The sequence below is a fragment of the Pongo abelii genome, chromosome 7 (assembly GCF_028885655.2).
Source record: "Pongo abelii isolate AG06213 chromosome 7, NHGRI_mPonAbe1-v2.0_pri, whole genome shotgun sequence".
NCBI classification, from domain to species: domain Eukaryota; kingdom Metazoa; phylum Chordata; class Mammalia; order Primates; family Hominidae; genus Pongo; species Pongo abelii.
Window position 1 is genome coordinate 94,058,492 of NC_071992.2, and position 24,890 is coordinate 94,083,381.

Genomic DNA, 24,890 nt, shown 5'->3' on the forward strand with positions numbered 1-24,890 from the left:
TCTCCCACCAAAAAAATGTGTCATGAGTCTGTTGGATGAAACTCTTTTACTGAATTTTTAATAGCATATTATTTTGCAGTTTTATACACATATAGTTATTTATAAATGAACTAGCACTAGTTTGTTCTCTGCCCAGATAATAAAATTAAATGAGAAATATTATCTTTACTCAAAAGATTAATTTAGTAGCATCATCAAATGCAATGTCCGAATTAGCAAGAAATCTAAATGGAGCAATTACCATTTACTGTGCACTATTATTTTTCTTGTCAATGGGCAAAATCAGGGACCTCTGGATTACAATGTACAGTGTAGCACAGTATCTCTTTTTAGTTTCCATATTCCTACAAGAGGTATAACACTAAATTCCTCAAGGCATCATGCCACTTCAGTATGAGTATGTGGAAGAGACAGTGAAGTAAAAGCGGGGGACAGATTAGACAATTTCTCCCATCTTATGAACATTTGAGAGAGTTTTCCTTTGCTATTCAGAGTTTCAATTCCATTGAAAAGAGACTAATTATCTGTTAAAACAATAAATCAATCACATTGTATTGATACAGCTCTGAAACCTTGGAAAAAATTAACTCTTGCAGATGACATGGTTGTCTATGTAGAAAATTCCTAATAATCAACAACAGACTTCTAGAACAAACAAGTGATTATAGTAAGGTTACAGGACATAGGTTAATATACAAAAATCAATTGCTTTCCTATGTAACAGCAATAAACAACTAAAATTTGAAATTAGAAACACACCATTTAAAATAGCACTAAAATATGAAATATTTAGGTATAAGTTTAATAAAATATACAAGATTTATATGCTAAAAAGAACAAAGCTCTGATGAAAGTTTGCATTTTCAATTGCATCTTCTTTTGCAGAGTTTTACACACATATAATTATTTACAAATGTTGCCACACTAATACTCATTTGTTCTCTGTCAAGATAATACAATTAAATGATGAAAAAAATTAACAAAGAGATAGTGCATGATAATGGCTAAGAAGACTCAATATTGTTAAGATTTCAGTAAAGACGTGAGTTCAGACACCTCAGCAAAGCAGATATACAAATGGCAAAAAGTATCTGAAAAGATGGTCAACATTGTGTGTCATTATGGAATGGAAAATTGAAACAACACTGAGATACTATGACAAGCCTATTAAAATGGTTAAAATCTGAAACACTGACAATACCAAAGGCTGGCGAAGATGGAAGGCATTAGGATCTCATTCATTGTTGGTAAGAATGCAAGATGGTACAGCCACTTTGGAAGAAAGTTTGGCAGTTTTGTACAGAGCTAAACACAGTCTTCCTATATGATCCAGCAGTCATGCTTGTAGGTATTTACCTGAGTTGAAAACTTACGTCCACACAAAACCCTGCATGTATATGTTTATAGAAGTTTTATTCATAATTTCCAAATATTGGAAGCAACTGTGACACATTTTTCAATCAGTGAAAAAATAAACAATTGTGGTATATCCATTCAATAGACTATTATCCAGCAATAAGAAAAAATGAAATATCAAACCACGAAAAATCATGGGGGATGCTTTGATTCACATTGCTAAGTGAAAGAATCCAGTCTAAATAGGCCACATACAGACCGCACGATTCTAACTATATGACATTCTAAAGAAGGCAAAACTACAGAGACATAAATCAGTGGTTACTAAGAGTTCAGGGGAAGAAAGAGAAGGATGAGTCGGTGGATAGGAGATTTTTACCATATGATTTGTATGATATGTAATCATGGATACAATCATGGATACATGATGGTATACATTTGTCAAAACCCATAAAACTATAAAACATAAAGAATGAACCCTAATGTTAACTATGCACTTATGTAATGTATCAATGCTGGCTCATCAATTGCAATAAATGTGCCATACTAATGTAAGATGATAAGGGAAACAGTGCAGAGGGAGAGAGAGCATATGGGAATTTTCTACTTTCTGCTCAAATTTTCTAGAAACCTAAGCTGGCTCTAAGGTATAAAATCTATTAATTAGAAAAGCTTTACCCATCAAAAATAGAAAATTTAACTCGCAACAAATTATTAATTCCACATAGATATAAAATACACACATATAAATAACTATGCATCTACACACAGCCAAATGAAATACACATCTATTTACCATAAGTCTTAACTATTTACTCTGTTATTTTCCCTCTCTTAATGTAGTGCTTCTACAGGGACTAACATGGTAAATGAGAGGTGAGGAAATTTAGGCAGTGATACTGAATTATGCTTACAAGAAATTTACTGAAAGGGAAATAGGACTGAAATGAATAGTTGTGAGAATCTTACAGTCAAGGAAAGAATTATTTTTAAGCTACATAATTATGTCAGCTATAAAAATATACAGTTAGTAGCTCATTAAATTTTATTCTATAGTTATTTCACTTTCTTGTCAAGAAAGACAAATACTTGATTATAAAACTGCATACCAAAAAAGTTCGAATTTTCCCAATGCATGAAAATGTGAGTAAAACAAAATAATCACATACCAATAATTGATCGATGCTGACCATTAGAACACTCTCATATTGCTTGCCATCTTTACCTTCAATATCACAATCAGATGATGCTACTGGCAACAGAACAAGGATCAGGGGAGGAAGTCCAAAGATATACCTAAAAGAAACTAAATTCGACAGTAAATAAGAATGAGCTAAATGTTATATCGTATTGCATTTGATTGTGGGGTTTCAGTGGACTGGACCACTTATTTCTAAAAATTTTAAAAATATATCTTGGTTTGGAGATACTACAGGAAGAACCTCAAAAGTTGAACTTATGTGACAACCAAAATGGAACAGCATTTTGGAGTGTAGCGTCCTTTCACTTTTTTATTTTGCAATTACTCTTTAGGAAAGTGCAAAACAAGGGTGATGAAATCAGAGACTGCTTCTGAAAAACACTCCAGGGTGTTATTCAACTTGAATTTATGTTTAACATCCCTGTAAGAAAAGGCATCTACAGGTAAAGAGGTGCACTACAGTTCGAAGAGTTACATATTGTTGGAATTTTATGATGTACTGCACGTAATTGTATATTTTTGTAAACCTTGATGGTAGTCTATATGTCTAATTGCTTCTTGGAGGCAACACTGTGGGAAGTTACTCTCCCTGGGATTGCACTGTAACTACTGTAAGTGCACTCTTTCTTTTTAATAATGAACCCTGAATGGTTTACATTCCCAAAAGTCTTACAAAGTTTATGTTTGTATTTTGGGACTCCTCTCCTATCTTTTCACTATCTTCTGTCTCTGAGTCCCCAGAGACCCAGATTCTTTTCAAACACAGTGCTGTCCAGCTTCTTGTCATGTTAGAAAAACTCCGTAAATAAATTCACATCCTCAGATAGAAACCAATGATTTCTATCTGTTTTTGATAACTCTTCCCAATTAGGAGCAATTGTCTCATCAAAAGGACTGAAATAATGGTATTATTTCAGGCAGAAAGATGGAAAGGCAGTGGTTCCCACAAACATTAAAATCTGATCATACAGGGACATATTTCTTCATACACCTGCCATAGTGTCTTATTTGTATCTTTTTGTAAACTCTGAGGCATGTTGACAGTGTATTTCCTGTGAATTTCCCAAATGAACTTTAATTGTACTTGAATGCAAGATATTTCACTTGTGTGCCTTCTCTGATTAAGAGTACAAGGAACACTCCTTCAAACCCAAGGAACTACTATTGTGACAGCCTGAAGACTGTTAGGGATATCATAAAGTTTCCAGTAACATTGTCATCTATTATATCATGATCTGTCACATAAAACAATCAATAACACCTCCCAATAAATCAAGTGACCCATGTTGTTACAAATAGAGAAATTTGTCTGGGTAGCAGTTATGAAAACAAACATAAATCTAACTTCTCATCTGCATATGTGACAACATAGTAAGAGAAACAAAAATTGATAATTTTATTTATACAAATATATTCATAACTCTGCCACTAAATGCCTATATGCATGATGAGCATGAATTAACTTAGGAGACAGATAATGATGATGATGCTAGTTACCTTTAATTGAGTACCTACCATGTCTCAGGAACTTTATATATAAAATCTCATATATAATATATATATATATATGTGATTTATAAATATCCAAAAAGTTCTGCAAGTTAGTCTTTCTGTAACACATACATAGTAGGTGCCAGGTTTGGATGCTGATCTGAATTTGTTGCTTTACCAGGATTCGATTAGAAATGGCCATAATCTATTGATAATATGTAATCACATTTGTTTTCTGAATGAAGTTTTGCCTCTCTCTTCTACTCCTGTTCCTTCATCCTAAAGATCCTCAGTGATCAATTGCTAATTTAAAAAATATTTTGGCAATTAAAAAAATGTACACTTATAGATTTAAGGGGGACCAGAGCAGATTTCTTACTAATACATATTTAATATACTGTACAGTGGTGAAGTCTGAGCTTTAGTGTATCTATCACCTGAATAGTGAACATGGTACCCAACAGGTAATTTTTCAATCCTTATCCCCCTCCTACTCTCCCACCTTTCGGAGTCTCCAATGCCTATTATTCCACTCTGTATGTCCATCTGTACCACTGTTTAGCTCCCAGTTATAAGTAAAAACATGCAGTATTTGACTTTCTGAGTTATTTCACTTAGATAATGGCCTCAAGTTTCATCCATTTTGCTGCAAAAGCCATGATTTAACTCTTTCTTATGGCTGAGTAGTATTCCATGGTATACATATACCACATTTTCTTTTCTTCCCCCTCTCTTTTTGAGACAGGGTTTCACTCTGCTGCCCAGGCTGGAGTGCAGTGGCATGATCATAGCTCACTGAAGCCTCAAATTCCTAGGTTCAAGCGATCCTCCTACCTCAGCGTTCTGAGTAGCTAGGACTACAGGGTGCCCCACCATGCCCAGCTAATTTTTTAAAATTTGCTTTTAGCAGGCGGCTCTTACTCTTTTGCGTAGGCTGGTCTTGAACTCCTGGGCTCAAGCAATCTTCCTGCCTCGGCCTCCTTAAGTGTTAGAATTACAAGCTGTAATTACAAGCCCGGCCATACCACATTTTCTTTATCCAAACCTCTGTTGATGGACATTTGGATGATCAATTGCTAATTATTCACCAGATTCTGACCTTGTAATCAGATTTGTATAGATTGTATGAAATCATACTTTTTATTTTCCCTGTCATCTTACAGGTGTCCAAAAGGTATACTTCGGGAGGAGTAGATGATAGAGGAAAAATTATATAACATATAACTTGAAATTAGCTTAAAGGAGAATATAATAAAATAATTAAATGCTAGAGTGAAAGGGATACTTTTACCATTATCATAAATATTATTCCAAAGGTCCACCTTTTGTTTTAATACGTGAGGTTGTTTTACTTTCTATGAGCACTAGCTGTCTTCTTCACCTCAATTTTCAGTAGTTAAGTGCTCCCCAAATGTAAATCAACCTATTTATTCACTGGATGGCATTTTCTGCATTCTTTCCAACGAGGGTTGCTGGAAAATTCAGTCTTTTTGTATATTACATGTACTTTCTCAATTTTAAAACATAATTTGCCTTGCCTGTTAAGAGTGTTTTCTGTTGCCATTGTTGTCATTGAATAATTAGCCCCAGACAGACTATGGCAATGTAAAGCACGGAGGTTTTGGAATTAAAATTCTCATAATAATGATTATAATGCATGGCTTCCTGTAGTTTGTTTCAAGAGATTTCACTAGAAGTTTGTTCCATCAAGAGTGCACATTATGTTACTCTTTACCCTTTGTCTTTGCCATTTCTTTTGAGAGTTGAAGTAGTTGAGGATCTACTATGTGGTCTCCAACTGTCTTATCTGGTTTGGGTAATTTCATCATATTTGAGGACCAAAAAGTTGAATAGCAATAAAAACAGACTCTACTCGGGAGGCTGAGGCAGGAGGATTGCTTGAGCCTGGAAGTCAAGGCTGCTGTGAGCCATGATCTTACTACTGTACTTCAGCCTAGGCTGAGTAGTCAAGTCAAAACTTGAGACTTTTGACTTGCCAAGACAATGGTTTGTGTGACTATGTAAATGACACAGCATCGCTTAAGGTCACTTACCTGATTTCTAAAATGAAAACTTCAGACTAAGCGATCTTTTTCATCTTGCAGACACCTTATTCTAAGAATCTACCTGGTCCTCCAAATGCAAAAACTCTTTAGATCTGAAATTGCCTCACGGACAATGCTGAAAACATACTTAGGGCCTTGGACCCACATCTCATAGGTTCCCAGCTTTCCCATTAATGATGTAGTTTGGTAGTTTGGTCCATAATTGAAGACTTTTCTCCTACATCATATAGAGAGTAACATATTAAGATTGGCTGGTTTGAGAGTGCTTTTGGCATTGTTGTCACACCCACTCCCCACCATCCTGAACTTTTCATTAGGTTACTGAAAAGATAAACCATAGGAATAATGCAAGGCAAGCATGGCTTGTGGGATTGCCCTTACTTCCCCTGAAGAGGCTGAAATTGGAGAATTTGTTTTCAGTAGGGAATTTGGTTAAACCAGAAGGAGGTATGTCTAAAAATTCTTGTTGGTTTTTAATGTAAGCCAAATAACACATTCAATCCTCAGCTGCTTAAGTTATGGGGGTCAAAGTTAACATAAATAGTTTTCTACAATCCATCAACTCCAGTCTTTATCAGTCTTTAAAACCAGTGTTTACTGAATGTCCATTGCATAGACCTATTTTCACTGATAATTTAATTCCATAACCACTTCATGAAGAAGTAGGTAAATAATATAAGTTATTCACATTTATAGATGGAGAATCTGGGGCACAAAGACAGTTATGTAGGAAAATTCCTTTTGTATTTTTCTTTCTTTTTTTTTTTGAGATGGAGTCTCATTCTATCACCTAGGCTGGAGTGCAATGGTGCGATCGCGGCTCACTGCAACCTCAGCCTCCCAGGTTCAAGTGATTCTCCTCCCTCAGCCTCCTGAGTAGCTGGGATTATAGTGCCCACCACAACGCCTGGCTAATTTTTTTGTATTTTTAGTAGAGACGAGGTTTCACCATGTTGGCCAGGCTGGTCTCGAACTCCTGACCTAAGGTGATCTGCCCACCTCAGCCTCCCCAAGTGTTGGGATTACAGGCTTGAGCCACTATGCCTAGCCAGAAAATTCCTGTATATAATATAGATATGGAATTCAAATCCAAGTCTGTCACGTTGAAGAGTCTAGAACCTCAGCTTTTAGGCACTGAACTACATTGCTTCCTTAAAAAATAACCATATATGTGTAGTCAAGGGGATTGCACAAAAACCCATCTTCCTGTGCATGAACCTCACTAAGGCACTTCCTGGCCAAACTGTGAAACTGCATCATATGCTCTTATTTCAGAAAAAGAGACGAAATATTTGTTCTTATTACAGTAGGTTATGTGTCAGGGTTAAAAGCAGAAAAAAAAGTCACATACATGAGTGAATATGACATGTAAGTTCATTCTATGAAATGGCCTTTTCCATTTTTTAAAAAAATATTCAAACACTAACGTGATGCAGTTTGTAATTCTCCTTTATACTTGTTCAGGGTTTCTAATATTAGTTCTCTATTATTATTTTTTGAGACAGGGCATCACTCTGTTGCCTAGGCTGGAGTACAGTGGTAAGATCATGGCTCACGGCAGCCTTGACTTCCAGGCTCAAGCAATCCTCCTGCCTCAGCCTCCCGAGTAGAGTCTGTTTTTATTGCTATTCAACTTTTTGGTCCTCAAATATGATGAAATTACCCAAACCAGATAAGACAGTTGGAGACCACATAGTAGATCCTCAACTACTTCAACTCTCAAAAGAAATGGCAAAGACAAAGGGTAATGAGTAACATAATGTGCACTCTTGATGGAACAAACTTCTAGTGAAATCTCTTGAAACAAACTACAGGAAGCCATGCATTATAATCATTATTATTAAAATTTTAATATTTTGTCTGCTAATGAAAACTTTTAGCCCATGATTCATATAGCTGTACTTCAGGAAGTAAAGGCTCTTTCTGAAAAATGCACACGCTAGCTTCTTCCTTTTCTCGGTTTACCTTTCTACTTTAGAGCAGAAGTGTTGCAAGGATTAGAACCAAGGGTGATCCAGAAGAAGAAACTGCAGGAGAACTATGGGCATTGCAAGGAAAATAGGGTTGTGCTCAATTTTTAGTTTTGTATTAAGCTCCGGGAGGACATTCCTTAGAAGTCCTCCATAATTACGTTGGCTATTCTTTCCGCTCTCTCTATCTTTGTTTTGTTACTGAGCTGGTACTCCTTGATTGTGTCAATTCTTGATTCTTTACCCACGAGAGTGGAAAGAAGTCTTGATCTAACGGAGTAGCCGTCAAAAGAAAGAGCAGTCAGTTTCCTATTCCCGCACCCTCCCCCCAGCTGTCTTCTTACTTGAGGAAGTACTTACTGTAAAGCATTCCAATTTTCCTAAGCAGATCTTTTCCCCTCACAATCCTTTTTCCTCTTTTTTAATTCCAGTAAGTTTTTTTTGGCTCTTTCATTGGTCATACATGACTGCCATCCGAATCCAACCCTCCTGAAATCTGTCCCTGTCCATTCTAAATACGTATTCTGCACAAATAAGACATATTAGGTCTCAACACTGGTCTAGAAGTTAGAGTCACGCCTATTTCATTCTGCCTCCATCAAGAAGCGCCCGTAGGAAAAAATAACAACAACAAAAACAAAAACAGAAGCTGGCTTTTCTCAGCGCCAGCCCCAGGACTGGTTTCCCAGCAATAGGCGCAAGGTACAGCCCTTGTCGGAAACTCCCAGCCTTACTCAGGGGGAAAAATGGGGTTTTCCGGAGACCTGTTCCCCTAGGGTTTAAAAGCGCGTCCCGTGGGAGCTTCGCTTTCACTTCTCTAGGGAGTTCTGAGCTGCAAGAGCCCAGCTACTCGCCGAACCCGGGCCGCCTGCGTGAGTAACTTGGGGCGGCCAGGAGCACGGGAAGGGCGCCAGACAGAAAGCCTTTGGCTGCTTCTGAGACCGGTTGTGGGCTGCCACCGCTGAGCGGCGCGGAGGCTGCAGCGTTCCGTCTCCGGACAGAAAGCAGGCGTTGGGGGCTGCTACTCGCAGCCTGCCAGGGGCAGCAGCCGCCCCAGGTTCAAGTGGCTATGTGCCAGGATACTCAGGTGCGGCTGGCGGCTGCCCGTGGGAGAGCCAGTGCTCTCCGCAGGTCCAAAGTGCAAGGCCGGGCTATTCCCGGACTTGCCTAGGCGCAGGGGCCCCCAGCGCGTCCCGGATTGCCCCGGCGCGTCGGGCGCGCGAACTTGTGCGCAAGGGAGAAGAGCGCTTACCATGGAACATGGTCTGCGGGAGGCGGGCGTAGTCATGATGACCGCAACTGGAGCAGGAGCAAGCTCTCACCGCCCATAGTCACTCCCAGGACCCTGGTCTTCCGCGGAGTTGCCGAGTCTGTGTTGGGCAGGGTGATCTCTGCAGCTGGTTCCTCTTACCCACGCCGCGACTGCAGTTTCATCCATCCCAGCGGGGGCGGCACACACCACGGCGTGGCTCTGCGCTTTGCCTTTTCCATAACTTCCGTAGGATCCGCCAGCAGTGTACTTTCAGTTTCTACTTTACGCTTGGTCTGCAGGTTCAATCTTTATGATCATCAGCATGGAATCTTCATTATCCCCTCTCTCCAGGGCACCTGCTTCCCGCGCACCTGGATGAGGACCAGAGGAGGGCGCGAATTTCCAAATCACCGCAGGAAAAACCAGCTGGCCTGAATCAAAGCGATTCTGGGTAAAAGACTTTCCAGATGACCTCTCAACGCCTTGGCAACGCTTGGCGACTGGGAGCTAGAACCATGAGTTGTTAATGTGTGCACGGAAGCCACAAGTGTGCAGGACGCAAGCTGGGTTATTGGAAGCGGACGACACCAAGGAGGCGTTGCTGCGGATGTGGTGGACGATGCCAAGTCGTCTTGTAAAAAAAAGGAAGTGAAGAATGATTAAGAGGGTCACGCCCTCTACCACTCCAACCTCTCTAATCAGTCTCTTTCTGCTCCGTCTACTGTACATGCACCTGCTCAGGTGAGACCTCAAGGAAAAATAATCCTATGGGTCCACATAATCTGGTAAGTGTTGTATTTGGAAAATCAAACCCCAAATGAAACGGAGGACGTGGAAACTGACGATAATATTTAACTATGACTTCCAAGTGCACATTTATCTGAATTGGCTAATGAATCAAACTATTCATCTTGAATGCATGCCACTGAAATGTTAACTTTCTCCTGGGCTCGAATTATGTAGCTTATTTGCTACATTAATTTGGTTTCTGCTATTCTGCAGAAACCCTGCTTAGATGAAGGTGGATAATGTAAACCAGTAACAACAGCGATAATAATAACGACTATCATTTATCTAGCATTTGCTCTCTGCCAGTTTTGTGCTAAGCATTTTATGTATATCATCTCATGCAAAACTTTGTGTGAGGTAGACCATTTTCTTATCTGCACTTTACAGATGTGGGGACTGAGACTTCTTTAAGTAGCTTTCCAAAGTTCACTTAGCTAACTGAGCTTAGACACAGACTTGCTGCATTTGGGCTGTAGAAACTCCTGCTTGGAACTCCTGTGAATAAAGTAATAATGTGCACACTGATGCCGGGAGGGAGACGACAGCATGTGTGTGGCTTTGCCCCGGTGTGGGGACTTCAGGAAAGGTTCCTGGAGTCTGTGACTTCTAAATTGACACTTGAAGAGGAATGAACTTGGGGCTGGTAAGGAGTATGTCACATTCTGCTATAGCGTGAACAAGGAAGAGGAGGGAAGGAGAAAGGAAAAAAAAAGGATGGCAATGAACTAGTGAGAACAGAGTTGCTCAAGACTGAAACTTGGGTCTCTGATTCCTTTTTTCGTCTCACTTCCCACATCAAATCCATGGTCAAGTCCTGTCTGCTCCACCTCCAAAATTAACCCTAAGGTGACTATAGAGACTGTCTAAGGGATCTTCCAGCTTTCACTTTTGCCCACAACCCCTTCATTCTGCTCAGAGCAGCAGGATATCTGATTCTATGTTGTGCCCCACCCTCTGGTCACTTCCCACTGGGTACCAGGCCCTCAGTGCCCTGGTGATCTGGGCCCTGCTGCCCTCTCTGACATTTTGTGGCACCATGTCACTATCCTCCAGCCACAATGGCCTTTCTCTTCCTGCCCAGCATCCACTTAGTATGGTCTCTAGCCCATGGCTGGCATTCAGTAAGTACTGCGGGGTGACAGAGAAAGAGAGAACAGGTGAGTGGGAATGCATGAGTGAATATGTGTGAAAGAGAAAGTTCATGAAAGCAGAAGGAAATAGAATGAAAGAGGAAGCGAAGGGGGTAAGCAAATGGAAAAGAGAGACAGAATGGAGTGAGAAAAGCCACATATTTCCATTTGACTGGAACCTAGAGTGGGAGGTGGGGAGCAGGACAGACATGACACTGGAGTGAGTTTTAAAAATGATTTCTATAATGAAACATGCCTAGCTTGGGATTTATTTATTTATTTATTTATTTTAAATCCCTGACAGCAGCATTGAAGTATGTAACTGTTCATAGCCTGCACTTTTTTATTTTTTTAACTTTCCAGGAACAAAGTAAAAGAGCATCCATCAATAATTTGCACAAAAGGAAATCCGTCTTCCTTTTTATCACAATCACCATAAATCCAGGCAGAATAAGGGTTGTACGTATCTGAACTTTTGGGAAGCATGAAAGGAAGTTATTCAGAGCTGCAGGAGAGGCAACGTAAATGTTACACTGGATTCTGCCCCCAACTATAAAGAATCTTTCTGAAGAGAATATTCATAAATCTTTGGGAATTGTTAGGGTTATATGACATAGGCACATTCTAACAACATCAAGTAATGATTTTTTTCTGTCTGTGAGATAATTAATACCATTTAGAAAAAATCCAAAATGAAGTCTTAAATTAGTTTTTGATATTTTGATAAACTGAATATTATTTTTATAAGATAGATGCACAAGGATAAAATGTTTTATAAATTTTTAAAATGCTAATGTTTTATGATTAAAGAAATGGAATGATTACTATTACGTTTGCTCATAGACTCAATGAACTGGACAGAAAAGCCTTTAAGGGAACAAAATAGTAAATACATTTTATGAATTATGGTAAATAATAGTTAAAAGAGAAGACAACATTCTCAGAATGATCAATATAATGTAATAGAAGAAGTTCAAATAAAATTATATGATGTCAATTTAAAGAGAAAATTATTGAACATTAACCAATATCTTTTAATGTTCTACAGTCTTCAGTCAGAATAGTCAATTATTGTAAACCAGAAAATATTTTTTGATTAATATCTGAACTATTTTTACCCAACTTTACATGACTACTTTTTGTAGTCCGTGATCTGAATTCTATCTATCATTCTATCTATGGGTAGTATGAAGTTCTTTTTATTTAACTTTCCGGCAATAATATTCAACATATTTAAAACACACACACACAGCCACACAGCCAACATTATGGATATATGATCTGTGTAATTGCACAGGGCCTTGTACTTCATTTGATGCTCTGCTGTTACTGTATTGAAATTCCTCATTTTTAGATAAAGGGACTCTTATTTTCATTTTGCACTGGGTTTCAAAATTCTATAATGGTCGTGCACACTCACACATGTTAAGTTACACATTGTGGATAGCAGTGTATGTCTTTGAGGTGATTTCAGTTTGGTGGGAAAAACAGATGTTAAATATCTGATTTCAAAGATGAAAAATATTATTAAAAGAGAAACATGATATATTATTTGAATCGGAAGTTTAAAGTAGTATAGACCAATTTTTATAGTTAAATGAGGATCAATAAAGGTTAATTTACCTGTCCAATAAACAAGCAGCTATGAGAGGATGACCTGTAATTTGATAAAATTTAAATTTTACCAAATGACTAATGAGCGTCTATTTACATGGTCATGGTTTTTTTGCTGAATTCCTAAATAAACCATAAATGTAACGTAATGCAACGTTCAAATTGGTAATATTTAACCTAGAATTTTACAGTTACAGTCGTAATTGGGTTATGTTTATTTTTCATTTTATATTCAACTTATATTGGGCTAGTTTTGTCCGGTTATGCTAGTTTCATAAAATAAATTGGGAATTCTATTGTTTTCTAAAACTGCCAACTGTTTAAACATGTGAACTATTTGTTTCTGGCAGACTTACTAGAGTTCAACAATAAAACTTACTTGATTCCATGGATGAAGCCCAGGGATAGGACGAGATTGTCAGTTTTTAACATTACAAGTGAGAAAATGAAGAAGGGTTTATTTTGAAGGCTGAATCAAAATGGCCACGTCAGACTGTAAGAATTTTGCTGGAGATGGGTATGTTAGCATATCAGTGATGGCCAGAGCCATGGAAATGAATGCAATTACTCAACCTGCATGTTAGAAGACAGAAGAGAGAACTAATGCTAGCAGGAACCTTGAGGCATGAGCAACCCTAAAAAGTAGCTGGAGAAAGGGGTGCCCATCAACAAAACAGACAAATACATAGTAGGCAGCAAAGTGGGAAAGTCAGAAGTCAGTGTCTCAGAAGGCAATGGAAAATAGAATTTCAAGATAGAGTAAGTAGCCAGTATTTCCAAATGTCACAAAGAGGTTGAAGAAGATAGAGACTGAAAAGTGTGTCTATTAAATTTGGCAGAGCAGAGATTGTCCATGATCCTCATGGCAACAGTTTGAGAAGAGCAGTGTAGATGCAAACAATATACTAGCTTGCAGGGGTTGAGAGAAGAAAGAAATAAAGTAAGAGGGTACAACTTTTACAAAATGTTTGGTAATAATAAAAGGGATAGGGTAATGATTTGAAAGGCATGGAAGTTTTTATTTTCAATTATTAGAAACACTTGAGCATATTTATATATTAATTGATAAAATTAGGTTCTGCAGAATGGGGAAAGCATGGAACCAAGAAACCCAAGATACTCTGTTGATTTTTTTTTCTTATTTTCTCTCCATTTCTCCCTCCTCTTTAATTTCAGTCCCAAAATTCTATAATTCTAAACAATCAGAATCCACTCTCTATCTGGGGTCTAAATTTATGTTCCTTACTGAAATGTTCCCATAGGCACTCATCTAATTCTGGATTGAGTATTGGCTTCTCTAAGAAAGAAGTCTAATATTTCCCAAATCGCCTTTCAGAGAGGGCAGCTGTAGCTTTTACACAGATTGGATTATCCAATCCCTTTATATGCTATTGTTGTATTGTTGGCAATCAGGGCTTTCTTTTATATACAGTCTTGCATCATTTAACAATATATTCTGAGAAATGATAAATTAACCTTTGCTTACTGTAACTATTTTTACTTTATAAACTTTTATTTTTTTCAACTTTTTGACTCTTGTCATAACATTTAGCTTAAAACACAAATACATTGTACAGCTGTTCAAAATATTTTCTTTCTTTATATCCTTATTCTATAAGCTTTTTTCTTACTTTTTAAACTTTTTTGTTAGAAACTAAGACACAAACACACATATTAGCTTAGGCCTACACGGTGTCAGGATCATCATCACTGTCTTCCGTCTCCACATCTTGTCCCGCTGGAAGGTCTTCAGAGACAATAACATGCATGGAGCTGTCATTTCCTATGATAGCAATGCCTTCTCCTGGAATACCTCTTGAAGGAGCTGCCCCAGGCTGTTTTACAGTTAACTTTTTTTTTTTTTTTTTTTTAGTAAGTAGAAGGAGTACAATCTAAAATAATGATAAAAGTATAGTAAAAATATAAACCAATAACACAATTGTTTATTATCAGGTATTGGGTGCTGTACAGTATTTCATGTGGTATACTTTTATAGGACTGGCAGTGCAGTAGGTTTGTTTATGCCAGCATCACCACAAACACATGAGTAATTGGTTGTGCTAAGTTGTTACAATGGCTACAATGTCACTAGGTGACAGGCATTTTTCAGCTTCATTATAATCTTAGACCACTGTCCTGCAGGCAGTTCTTTGTTATACAGTGCATGATTGTACTAGATTTTGGAGGGACTATGCTTTTAACCACTGCCTTTATAGAAGATTAATTAGAAAAGAATACACCTACAACAAATTTCTTCATGCAAACTGAAAAAAAATGTAACATATTTTGTTTAAATCACTGGATAGATTCCCTTTATATGATCCAGTTACTATAGGAAGATATCAACTTGTTCTTATGAGCTCTTGGAGAGCAGTTACTATCTTTTTTAACCTGGAATTCTCTGTAGTCAACAGAATACCTTTCAGTTTACAAATTCTACCCATGTATGACTTGTGGAAAAGGGAGACATCAGACTGCACAAGTCTTGACTCGCTGTTATTATACAGAACCATATCTGAGCGAACTTGTGTTCACATCCAAGAATGTTACAAAACCAACTACTGATTGATATTGATATATCTAAAGTTGTGATAAGCTTGTTAAAATTCTAATATTTAATATAGATTTAGACTTCTTTTCCTAATATGGAAGGCTGTCTAATATGGAAGCCTTCTAATATTTAATATAGATTTTAGACTTCTTTTCCTAATATGGAAGCCTTCCTAATATGGAAGGCTGTCTTGTTGAAATCCTTTTATTGTTAGATTAGAAATTAATCCAATCTACCTTTCCTCAGGCAAGCCAGGTTTGGTGCAAACCAGGTTTGGTTCAAGCTAGGTTTGTCTTTGCCTTAGACTATTATTGGACTCTTAGTACATCCATTAACTCATATACGATGTAAAATGATTAGGTTTATTGCGACAGTAATGACATCATAATCTAGAAATATAGTGTATGTCCCTGAGTTTCTGGGGTATCAGTCATTTTTCTATGCCAATAACGTGTCAATTAACTGGCATCCTACAAGCCTGGAACTACCATTAATGTTTTCTCCAAATAATTTAATATGTTATCTGGCAATGACATATATATGTCAATGAGAAAAGCACAAAAATTGAAATTTTTAAGAGACGAAAACACTAAGCCATAGAGTTTCACGTGCCAATGATTTCTTCTTCAAACCATGGAGCAGTGTGTCATCTATTTCTTGAGTAACATTTTATTAAATGTCGGCTGTATGCTTTCATTTCCTTGTTTCTTTTTCTAACAATTCTCCACTATGTTTTACTAAAATGTTTTTCAATTATGTCTTTCTCATTTAATGTTTTTAATATAATTTTTATATTGACTGATAAAATTGTCTGTTTTCAAGTATATATAAATTGTGAAATGAATAATCTAGTTACCATATGCATTACCTCACATACCTATCATTTTTGTGATAAGAACACTTACCTTCACTCTCAGCATTTTTCAAGAATATAATATATTGTTATTAACTGTATCACCATATTGTACAGTAGATCTCTTGAACTTATTTATTCTGTCTAACTGAAATTCTATATCTTTTGACCAACATCTCCTCAACTTCCCCTACAACCACTCCAGCCCCTGGTAACCATGGTTCTTCTCTTTATTTCTAAGAGATCAGCATTTTTAGATTCTATGTATGAATGAATAAGATCAGGCGGTATTTGTCCTTCTGTACCTGGCTTATGTCACTTAACATAATGTCCTCCATGATCATCAATTTTATTGCAAACCACAGAATTGCATTCTTTTTGTGGCTAGATAGTGTTCCATTGTGTATATACAACATATTTTCTTTATTCATTCATCCACTGATGGACATTTTGATTCTACATATTGGCTATTGTGAATAATGATGCTATAAACACAAGAGTGCAGATATCTATTTGAAATACTGATTTCATTTCCTTTGGATGTATACCAAGTAGTGGGATTACTGGGTCATATGGTGTTCTATTTTTATTTTGTTGAGAAACTTTCACACCATTTTCCATAATGGCTGTATTAATTTACATTCCTACCAACAGTGTTCAAATGTTGACTTTAATTCACATCCTAGCTAAAGTTATTATTGTATGACTTTTTCATAATGACCATTCTAACAGGAGTTAAGTGATGCCTCATTGTGGTTTTAGTTTGAATTGCCGCAATGATTAGTGATGTTGAACATTTTTTTCATATATCTGTTGATCATTTGTATGTCTTCTTTGAGGAATGTCTGTTCAGATCCTTTGCCCATTTTTAAATCAAGTTATTCTTTTACTTGCTATTGCATTGTTTGCATTCCTTATATATTTTGGATATTAACCTCTTAACAGATCTATCATTTACAAATATTTTCTTACATTCTGTAGGTGTCTCCTCTCTCTGTTGATTGTTTTGTTGTCTGTGCAGAAGGTTTTTAGTTTGATGTAGTTCTGTTTTTCAATTTTTGCTTTTGTAGCCTGTGTTTTTGGAGTCATATCCAAAAAGTCATTGACCAGGTCCATGTCATGGAGTTTTTCTCCTATGTTTTCTTCTAGTAGTTTCATAGTTTCAGGTCTTACATTTAAATCTTTAATCCATTTTGAGTTAATTTTGGTATATAATCTGAGATAAGAATCTAATTTCAATCTTCTGCATTTGGATATATAATTTTCCTGAAATCATTTATTGAAGAGATTGTCTTTTCCCTGTTGTGTGTTCTTGGCTCCTTTGTCAAAAATTATTTGGTTATAAATATGCGGATTTTTGCCTGGGGTTTCTATTTTGTTCCATTGGTATATGTTCTGTTTTTATGCCAATACCGTGATGGGTTTTGGTTACTATAGTTTTGCAGCATATTTTGAAGTCAGAGAATGTGATGCCTCTTGCTTTGCTCTCTTTGCTCAAGATGGCTTTTGCTCTTTGGGGTCCTTTGCAGTTTCATACAAATTTTAGGATTTCTTTTTGTATTTCTGTAAAGAGTGTCATTAGTGACTTGACAGAGATTGTGTTGTATGTGTAGATTGTTTTTAGTAGTGTTGATATTTTAACAATGTTAATTCTTCCAACCCGTAAGGATTCAATATATTCCCATTTATTTGTGTCTTCCTCAATTTATTTCATCAATGTTTTATAGTTTTCAGTGTAACTATCTTTCATCCCCTTGATTAAATTTAATCCTGAGTATTTAATTCCTTCTGTAGCTATTGTAAATGGGATTCTTTTCTTGATTTTTTTAGATTGTTTGCTGTTAGTGTATAAAAATAATAATGATTTTTATATGTTGATTTCATATCCTGCAACTTTGCTGAATTTCTTTATTAGTTCTAATATATTATATGTGTATAGTTTCTGTATATAAGACCATGTCATTTGCAAACAGAAAATTTGACTCCTTTCTTTCCAGTTTGGATCCTTTCATTTCTTTCTTTTGACTAGTTGTTCTGGCTAGGACCTCCAGTCCTATATTAAATGGACATGACAAGAATAAGCGTCCTTGTCATGTTCTAGATTTAGAGAAAAACCTTTCAAGTTTTCCCCATTGAATATAATGCTAGCTGTGGTTTTGCCATATATGGCTTTAATGTATTGAGGTACATTCATTTTATATCTATGTTTTTAATGGATGTTGCATTTTGTCACTTTTTCTGCATCTATTGAAATGATCATATGGTTCTTGCCTTTAATTCTATTAATGTGATGTACCACAATTATTGATTTATGAATGTTGTACCATCCTTGCATCCCTGGGCTGAATCCTACGAGATCTTGGTGAATGACTTTTTTAAATGTACTACTGAATTTTGTTTGCTAGTATTTTGTTGAGGATTTTTTGCATCTATATTCATCAGGGATATTTGCCTGTAGTTTTCTCTTTTTGTAGTGTCTTCGTCTGGTTTTGGTATCAGTGTAATGCTAGCCTCATAAAATGAATTTGGAAGTATTCCATCCTCCTCGTTTTCTAGAACAGTTTGAAAATAATTGGTATTAGTTCTTCTTTGAATGTTTGATAGAATTCAGCAATGATGCCACCCAGTCCTGGGTTTTTATTTGATGGGAGGCTTCTTTATTGCTGATTCAATCTCCTTACCTGTTTTTGATCTGCTAAGATTTTCTACTTCTTGATAATTGGTAACCTTGGAAGGAGGTAGGCATCAAGGAATTTATCCATTTTTTTCTAGGTTATCCAATTTGTTAATGTGTATAATGTGTAATTGTTCATAATAGCCTTGTATGATCCTTTGTATTCTTGTTTTATTGGTTGCAAGTCTCTTTTATTTTGGATTTTATTTGAGTCTTCTTTTTTTTTTCTTACTCTCTTAAAGGTATCAATTTTGTTTGCCTATTCAAAAACAAAAAAACCTCTTTGTTTATTTTTTCTAGTCTATATTTCATTTACTTTTGTTCTAGTCTTTGTTGTTTTCTTCCTTCTCCTAACTTTGGGCTTAGTTTTTTCTTCTTTTCTAGTGCCTTGAGAGACAATGTTAGGGTATGTATTGGAGATCTTAGGTTTTATTGCTATAAACTTCTCTCTTAAAACTGCTTTTGCTTTATTCCATAGGTTTTGTATGTTGTGTTTTCATTTACATTTGTGTCAAGACATTTTTAATATCTCTTTTAATTTTTTCATTGACCCATTGGTTGTCCAGGAGCATGTTGCTTAATTTCCATGTGTTTGTGAATTTTCCAAAGCTCCTTTTGTTACTGATTTCTATTTTTATGCCATTGTAGTGAGAAAATAAACTTGATACAATTTTAATATTTTAAAATGTGTTAAGACTTGTTTTTTGGCCTAACACATCATATATCCTGAAGAATATTCTATGTGTAGTTGAGAAGAATGTGTATTTTGCAGCTGTTGGATGGAATGTTATGTATGATAGGTCCATTTGATCTACAGTATAGTAGGTTAAGTCTGATTATTCCTAATTAATTTTCTATGTGGATGATCTCTCTGTTGCTGAATGTGGGATGTCCCTATTATTATTGTATTGCAGTCTATATCTACCTTAAGATCTACTAATATTTGCTTTATATATTTAGGTGCTCTGATTTTGGGTGCATATGTATTTACAGTTGTTATATCTTCTTACTGAAAATGCCATTATATAATGATGCTTTTTTGTCTCTTTTTACTAAAGAGGTCATTTATATAATGACCCCTGTAAAGAAGAGTCATTAATATAATGACCTTCTTTCTCTCTTTTTACAGTATTTTACTTAAGGTTTATTTTTATTTGATAGAGGTATAGCTACTCCTGCTCTCTTTTGACTTCCATTCCCGTGCAATATCTTTTTGCATCTGTTTGCTTTTAGGTGAAGTGATCTTCTTGTAGACACAAAATAGTTGAGTCTTTTTTTATGCATTCAGTCACTCCATATCTTTTTATTGGATAATTTAATCGACACAATTATTAATAGGAAAAGACATTGCCATTTTCTAGTTGTTTTGTAGATCTTTTGTTCTTTCTTCCTTCCTTGCTGTCTTCTTTTGTGGCTAAGTGATTTTCTCTAGCAACATGTTTTGACCCCTTGCTTGTGCGTGTGTGTGTGTGTGTGTGTCTGTTTCTACTTACAGGTTTTTGCTTTGTGATTGCCATGAGGGTCAAAAAAACTTCTTGTATTTATAACAGGTTATTTTAAACTGATTAAAATAAAAAAAGAACAAGAAAACCAAAAGACCTCTATGATTTTACTCCATTTCTCCCTCTACATTTTAACTTTTCGTGTTACAATTTGCATCTTTTCATATTGCATATCCCTTAACAAATTATTTTAGCTATTATTTTTAATAGTGTTATCTTTTAACCTTCATCCTAAAGATATAAATAATTTCCACACCATTTTTACAATATTAAACTATTCTCAATTTGTGTACTTTTTCCCATGAGTTTTATACTTTCAGATGTTTTTGTATTACATATCAGCATTCTTTTCTTTCAGACTGAAAAACTCTCTTTAGCATTTCTTATAAGACAGTTCTGGTGGTGATGAGCACCTTCAGCTTTTGTTCATCTGGGAAGGTCTTTATAACGCCTGTATTTCTGGACAACTTTGCTAGGTGCAGTATTTTTGGTTGGCAAGTGTGTAGCAGGCTTTTTTTTTTTTCCTTTGTATAAATCATCCCACTCTCTACTGGCTTTTGTAAAGTTTTAACTGAGAAGTCTGCTGTTATCTCTGTTGAAACTTCTTCTATATTATTTGTTTATTTTCTTTTGCTGCTTCCCAAATCCCCTCTTTGTCACTGATTTTTCATAGTTTTGCCATATATGTTGGGGTAGTCTTATTCGCATTTAATATGATTGGAGACCTTTGATCTTGCCGTGTCTAGGTATTTACATCTATGTTCAGGTTTGGAAAATGTCCTGCTACTATTTCTTTAAGTAAGATTTCTGCCTCTTTATTTTTCTCTTTTCCTTTTTGAAGTCTAATGCCTTGAACATTTAATGTTCTTTTGAGACTATTCCATAAATGCTGTAAGCTTTATTTATTTACTTATTTATTTATTTATTCTTTAATGGTATATTTTCAAATAACCTAATTTTGAGTTCAAAGATTCTTTTCTCTACCTCATCATTCTGCTGTTCATGCTCTCAAGAGCATTTTTTATTTCTTTCATTGTATTTTCAGCTCTAGAATTTCTGTTTGGTTTTTTTTTTTTTTACTTCCATTTTTCTACCAAATTTTTCATTTTGGTCACATTGTTTTCCTCATTTCATTGAATTGTGTTTCTGAATTTTCCTAAAGTACTCCAAGCTTCCTTAAAATAGTTATTTTGAATTATTTTTCAGGTAGTTAATACATGTCCATTTATTTAGCATCTATTACTGGTACCTTATTTTGTCTCTTTAGTGATATATTTCTGTGATTGTTTGTGATCTTTGTGGTTGTGTATTGAAGTCTGTGTATTTAAAATAGGTACTCATCTTATTCTTTATAGACTTTTTTTTTTCTTGGAAAGCCCTGTGATAAGCATAGCACTGATGTATGCCAGAAGTTGGGGAAATTGCGACTAGTTTGCTGTTTCCAGAAGTTTGGGGTCCACTGTCATTGTTGCAGCACTGGGGTGGGCTAGAAGCCTGGGGCAGATGAGGCCACTGCAGTGCTGGAGTACACCAGAATTCCAATGCAGCTGTGGCTGACATGGCACTGCCAGAAAACTGGAGCCTGCTATGACAGGCACAATGCTAGAATGAGCTGGAAGTCCAGGGCCATTGAGGCCTGCCTACTACAGAGTGCTGTCTGGATCCTGGGTCTCCTGACATCAGCTCAGTGGTGTGGGATAGAGATTGAATTTGTCACGTGAGACTGAAGCCTTAGCCTGTGTGGTCCCACTGGTTATGAGGGAAGGCAGGCCTATAAGTTAATTTCAGGGGTACAAGTCTGGAATATGGGACGATGGGGCTCTCCCAAGTGCTGGATTTACTGTGGTGGGCCCAGTGTTGGGGTCCAAGGCAGAGTGCTGTGCTCACTACCCTCTGTTTCCTCCAAGTGTACAATATCTCCCTACATGCTGTGCTGCCTGGGTTTGGTGGAGGGGTGGTGCAAACAATCCAAAACTGTTCTTCTTACCCTCTTCAATGCATCTTTTCTTATTATTGTGTCACAATCAGGAACTATGATGTCTCACCTTGCTTCCCTGGCTCTTATGAAAGCATGTTCCTACGTGAAGAGTTATTCAAATTGATGCTTCTGCAGAGGGATTATCACTGGAGAGTTCTACTCTGCCATTTTGTTCCCTATCTGGATACATTATGAATAATTATAAAGCCACCCTTTAAATGGAAAATCAGCAGAAAAATGCGATTGTGGTGGCTACAAAGTTCCACAATAGACCATCTGTTTGCAAGCTGGAGAACCAGGAAAGCCAGTAGTATGGCTTAGTCCAAGTCTGAAAGCCTCACAACCAGGGAAACTAATGGTGTGTACCTATCAGTACAAGGCCAAAAGCTTGAGAACCTTGGGGCCACTGGTACTGGACTCTCAGTCTCGGAGTCCAAAGTCTGATGAACCTGGGGTTCTCCTTTCCAAGGGCAAGAAAATAAGTCTGTCCCAGTTACAGAAGAGAGAAAGAGATAATTTGTCTTCTCTCTATTTTTTGTAACCAAATAGTTTTTTCATTCTGATCTTCCTTGGTAATACATTGCTTTAATCAGCATAATGTAAAATTTTATATTTTCTGTTATTTTCCTTATTTCAAAATGATATTCCGAATTATTTTCATTCTCTGAGACCTTTACATTTTTATCTAAATTAGATAAACGAGATGATTTTGATTCTATCTCTAAACTAATAGAAACTTTTATAACTTTCCTATTCTAAAATAAATTTCATGAAACTAGGGCTTTTTTTTTTTTTTCTTTTTGGCGGAGTTTCACTCTTGTTGGCCAGGCTGGAGTATGGTGGCGTGATCTAGGCTCACTGCAGCCTCCGCCTCCTGGGTTCAAGTGATTCTCCTGCCTCAGCCTTCCAAGTAGCTGGGATTACAGGCATCTGCCACCACGCTGGGCTGTTTTTATTATTATTATTATTGTTTGTATTTTTAGTAGAGATGGAGTTTCACCATGTTGGCCAGGCTGGTCTCAAACTCCTGGCCTCAGGTAATCCACCTGCCTCGGCCTCCCAAAGAGTTGAGATTACAGGTGTGAGCCACTGCACTTGGCAGAAATTAGGGCTATTTATCAAATATAAATATATCTGTCTGTATTAAGCTATTTGAGTTTTATTTTTAAGCTTTTCAATACGTATAGTTTTCCCTTTATTTGAATGGTCTTATAACCTACAATGAGGTCTAACTGAAAAACAAAACAAGAACAAAAATATTGCACGTTCAGGTGTATTGATCATTTAAGAATAAGCCAATGATTGAGACTAGAGGTTTTTGCAGTCATTCTCCCATAATTACCAGATTTAAATCAGTGATTTAAAAATAAAATCCAAAACCGAACAAATCCCCAAAACATAAAACAATAAAATGGAAGACTTTCAACAGCCACATGGATCAGTATTAAAAGGCCAAAAAAAAAAAAAAAAAAAGAAAGAAAAGAAAAAAATCCAAGGAAAACTCCAAGGGTTAAATCTAGAAAAGATCAGGAGATACCAAGCAGGGCAATTTCCTGTTTGTTGTTGTTTTAATCTTGATTAAAACTAGTGTCTTCTTTATGACATTAAATTTTTTATGAGTATTTTTAGGCCCTTAATATCCTCAATAAATATTTGTTTTCTTGGCCTGAATTTGAATTAATACAACTTCTTCTTTTCTTCATCCTGTAACATCTTTATTGATTATTAAACTGCAAAAGGAAATAATTGAACTCTATCACAAAACTGTTCTTGCAAGTACACTTCTTTGGAAGTTCTCTTTCAGTACTTTCCCATTGTTTTGGTGCAGCTATTTTTTTTTTTTTTTTTTTGAGACGGAGTCTTGCTCTATCACCCAGGCTGGAGTGCAGTGGCGTGATCTTGGCTCACTGCAAGCTCCACCTCCTGGGTTCACGCCATTCTCCTGCCTCAGCCTCCTGAGTAGCTGGGACTACAGGCGCCCACCACCACGCCCGGCTAATTTGATGCAGCTATTTCAATATACTATGTCAGGAAATGGAATTAACTGGAATTTTGATTATTATGTTAATAAGTAGTGGTTCAAACATTGTGTGTTTCCCAAACATTATTGCCAAGACAATGAGTTTCTTTCTCTGAAAAAGCACCACCAAAATTTTTGCATAGCTATTTGTTCTAGCAGTGTCATCTTTCATTACTGGTAATAAAGGACAGGCTGGGTGCAGTGGATCATGCCTGTAATCCCAGCACTTTGGGAGGCTGAGGTGGGCTGATCACGAGGTCAGGAGTTTGAGACCACACTGACCAACATGGTGAAACTCCATCTCTACTAAAAATACAAAAAATTAGCCGGCATGGTGGCACACATCTCTAATCCCAGCTACTCAGGAGGCTGAGGCAGGAGAATTGCTTGAACCCATGAGGTGGAGGTTGCAATGAGCCAAGATTGCACCACTGCACTCTAGC

General features: G+C 36.5%; 1 protein-coding gene and 1 long non-coding RNA gene across 8 annotated transcripts in view; one reads left to right on the forward strand and one right to left on the reverse strand.

The window, feature by feature from the left end:
- Window positions 1-9,901, reverse strand: part of IL7 (interleukin 7) — a 73,517-nt gene extending 63,616 nt beyond the window's left edge. The window contains exons 1-2 of one of the 2 annotated variants that reach the window (XM_002819199.6): window positions 9,337-9,901; window positions 2,526-2,662 (exon numbers count right to left, since the gene is read on the reverse strand). In XM_002819199.6, the coding sequence (XP_002819245.1) occupies window positions 2,526-2,662; window positions 9,337-9,346 (147 nt within the window). In that variant the 5' untranslated portion in view covers window positions 9,347-9,901. The remainder of the gene's footprint in view (window positions 1-2,525; window positions 2,663-9,336) is intronic. The other variant, XM_002819200.6, reaches the window with a different exon arrangement.
- LOC129061057 (uncharacterized) overlaps window positions 9,888-24,890 on the forward strand; it is a 184,388-nt gene continuing 169,385 nt past the window's right edge. For all 6 annotated transcript variants that reach the window (XR_008528037.2, XR_008528034.2, XR_008528036.2 and 3 more), the window contains exon 1: window positions 9,888-10,121. This is a non-coding gene — a long non-coding RNA (uncharacterized LOC129061057). The remainder of the gene's footprint in view (window positions 10,122-24,890) is intronic.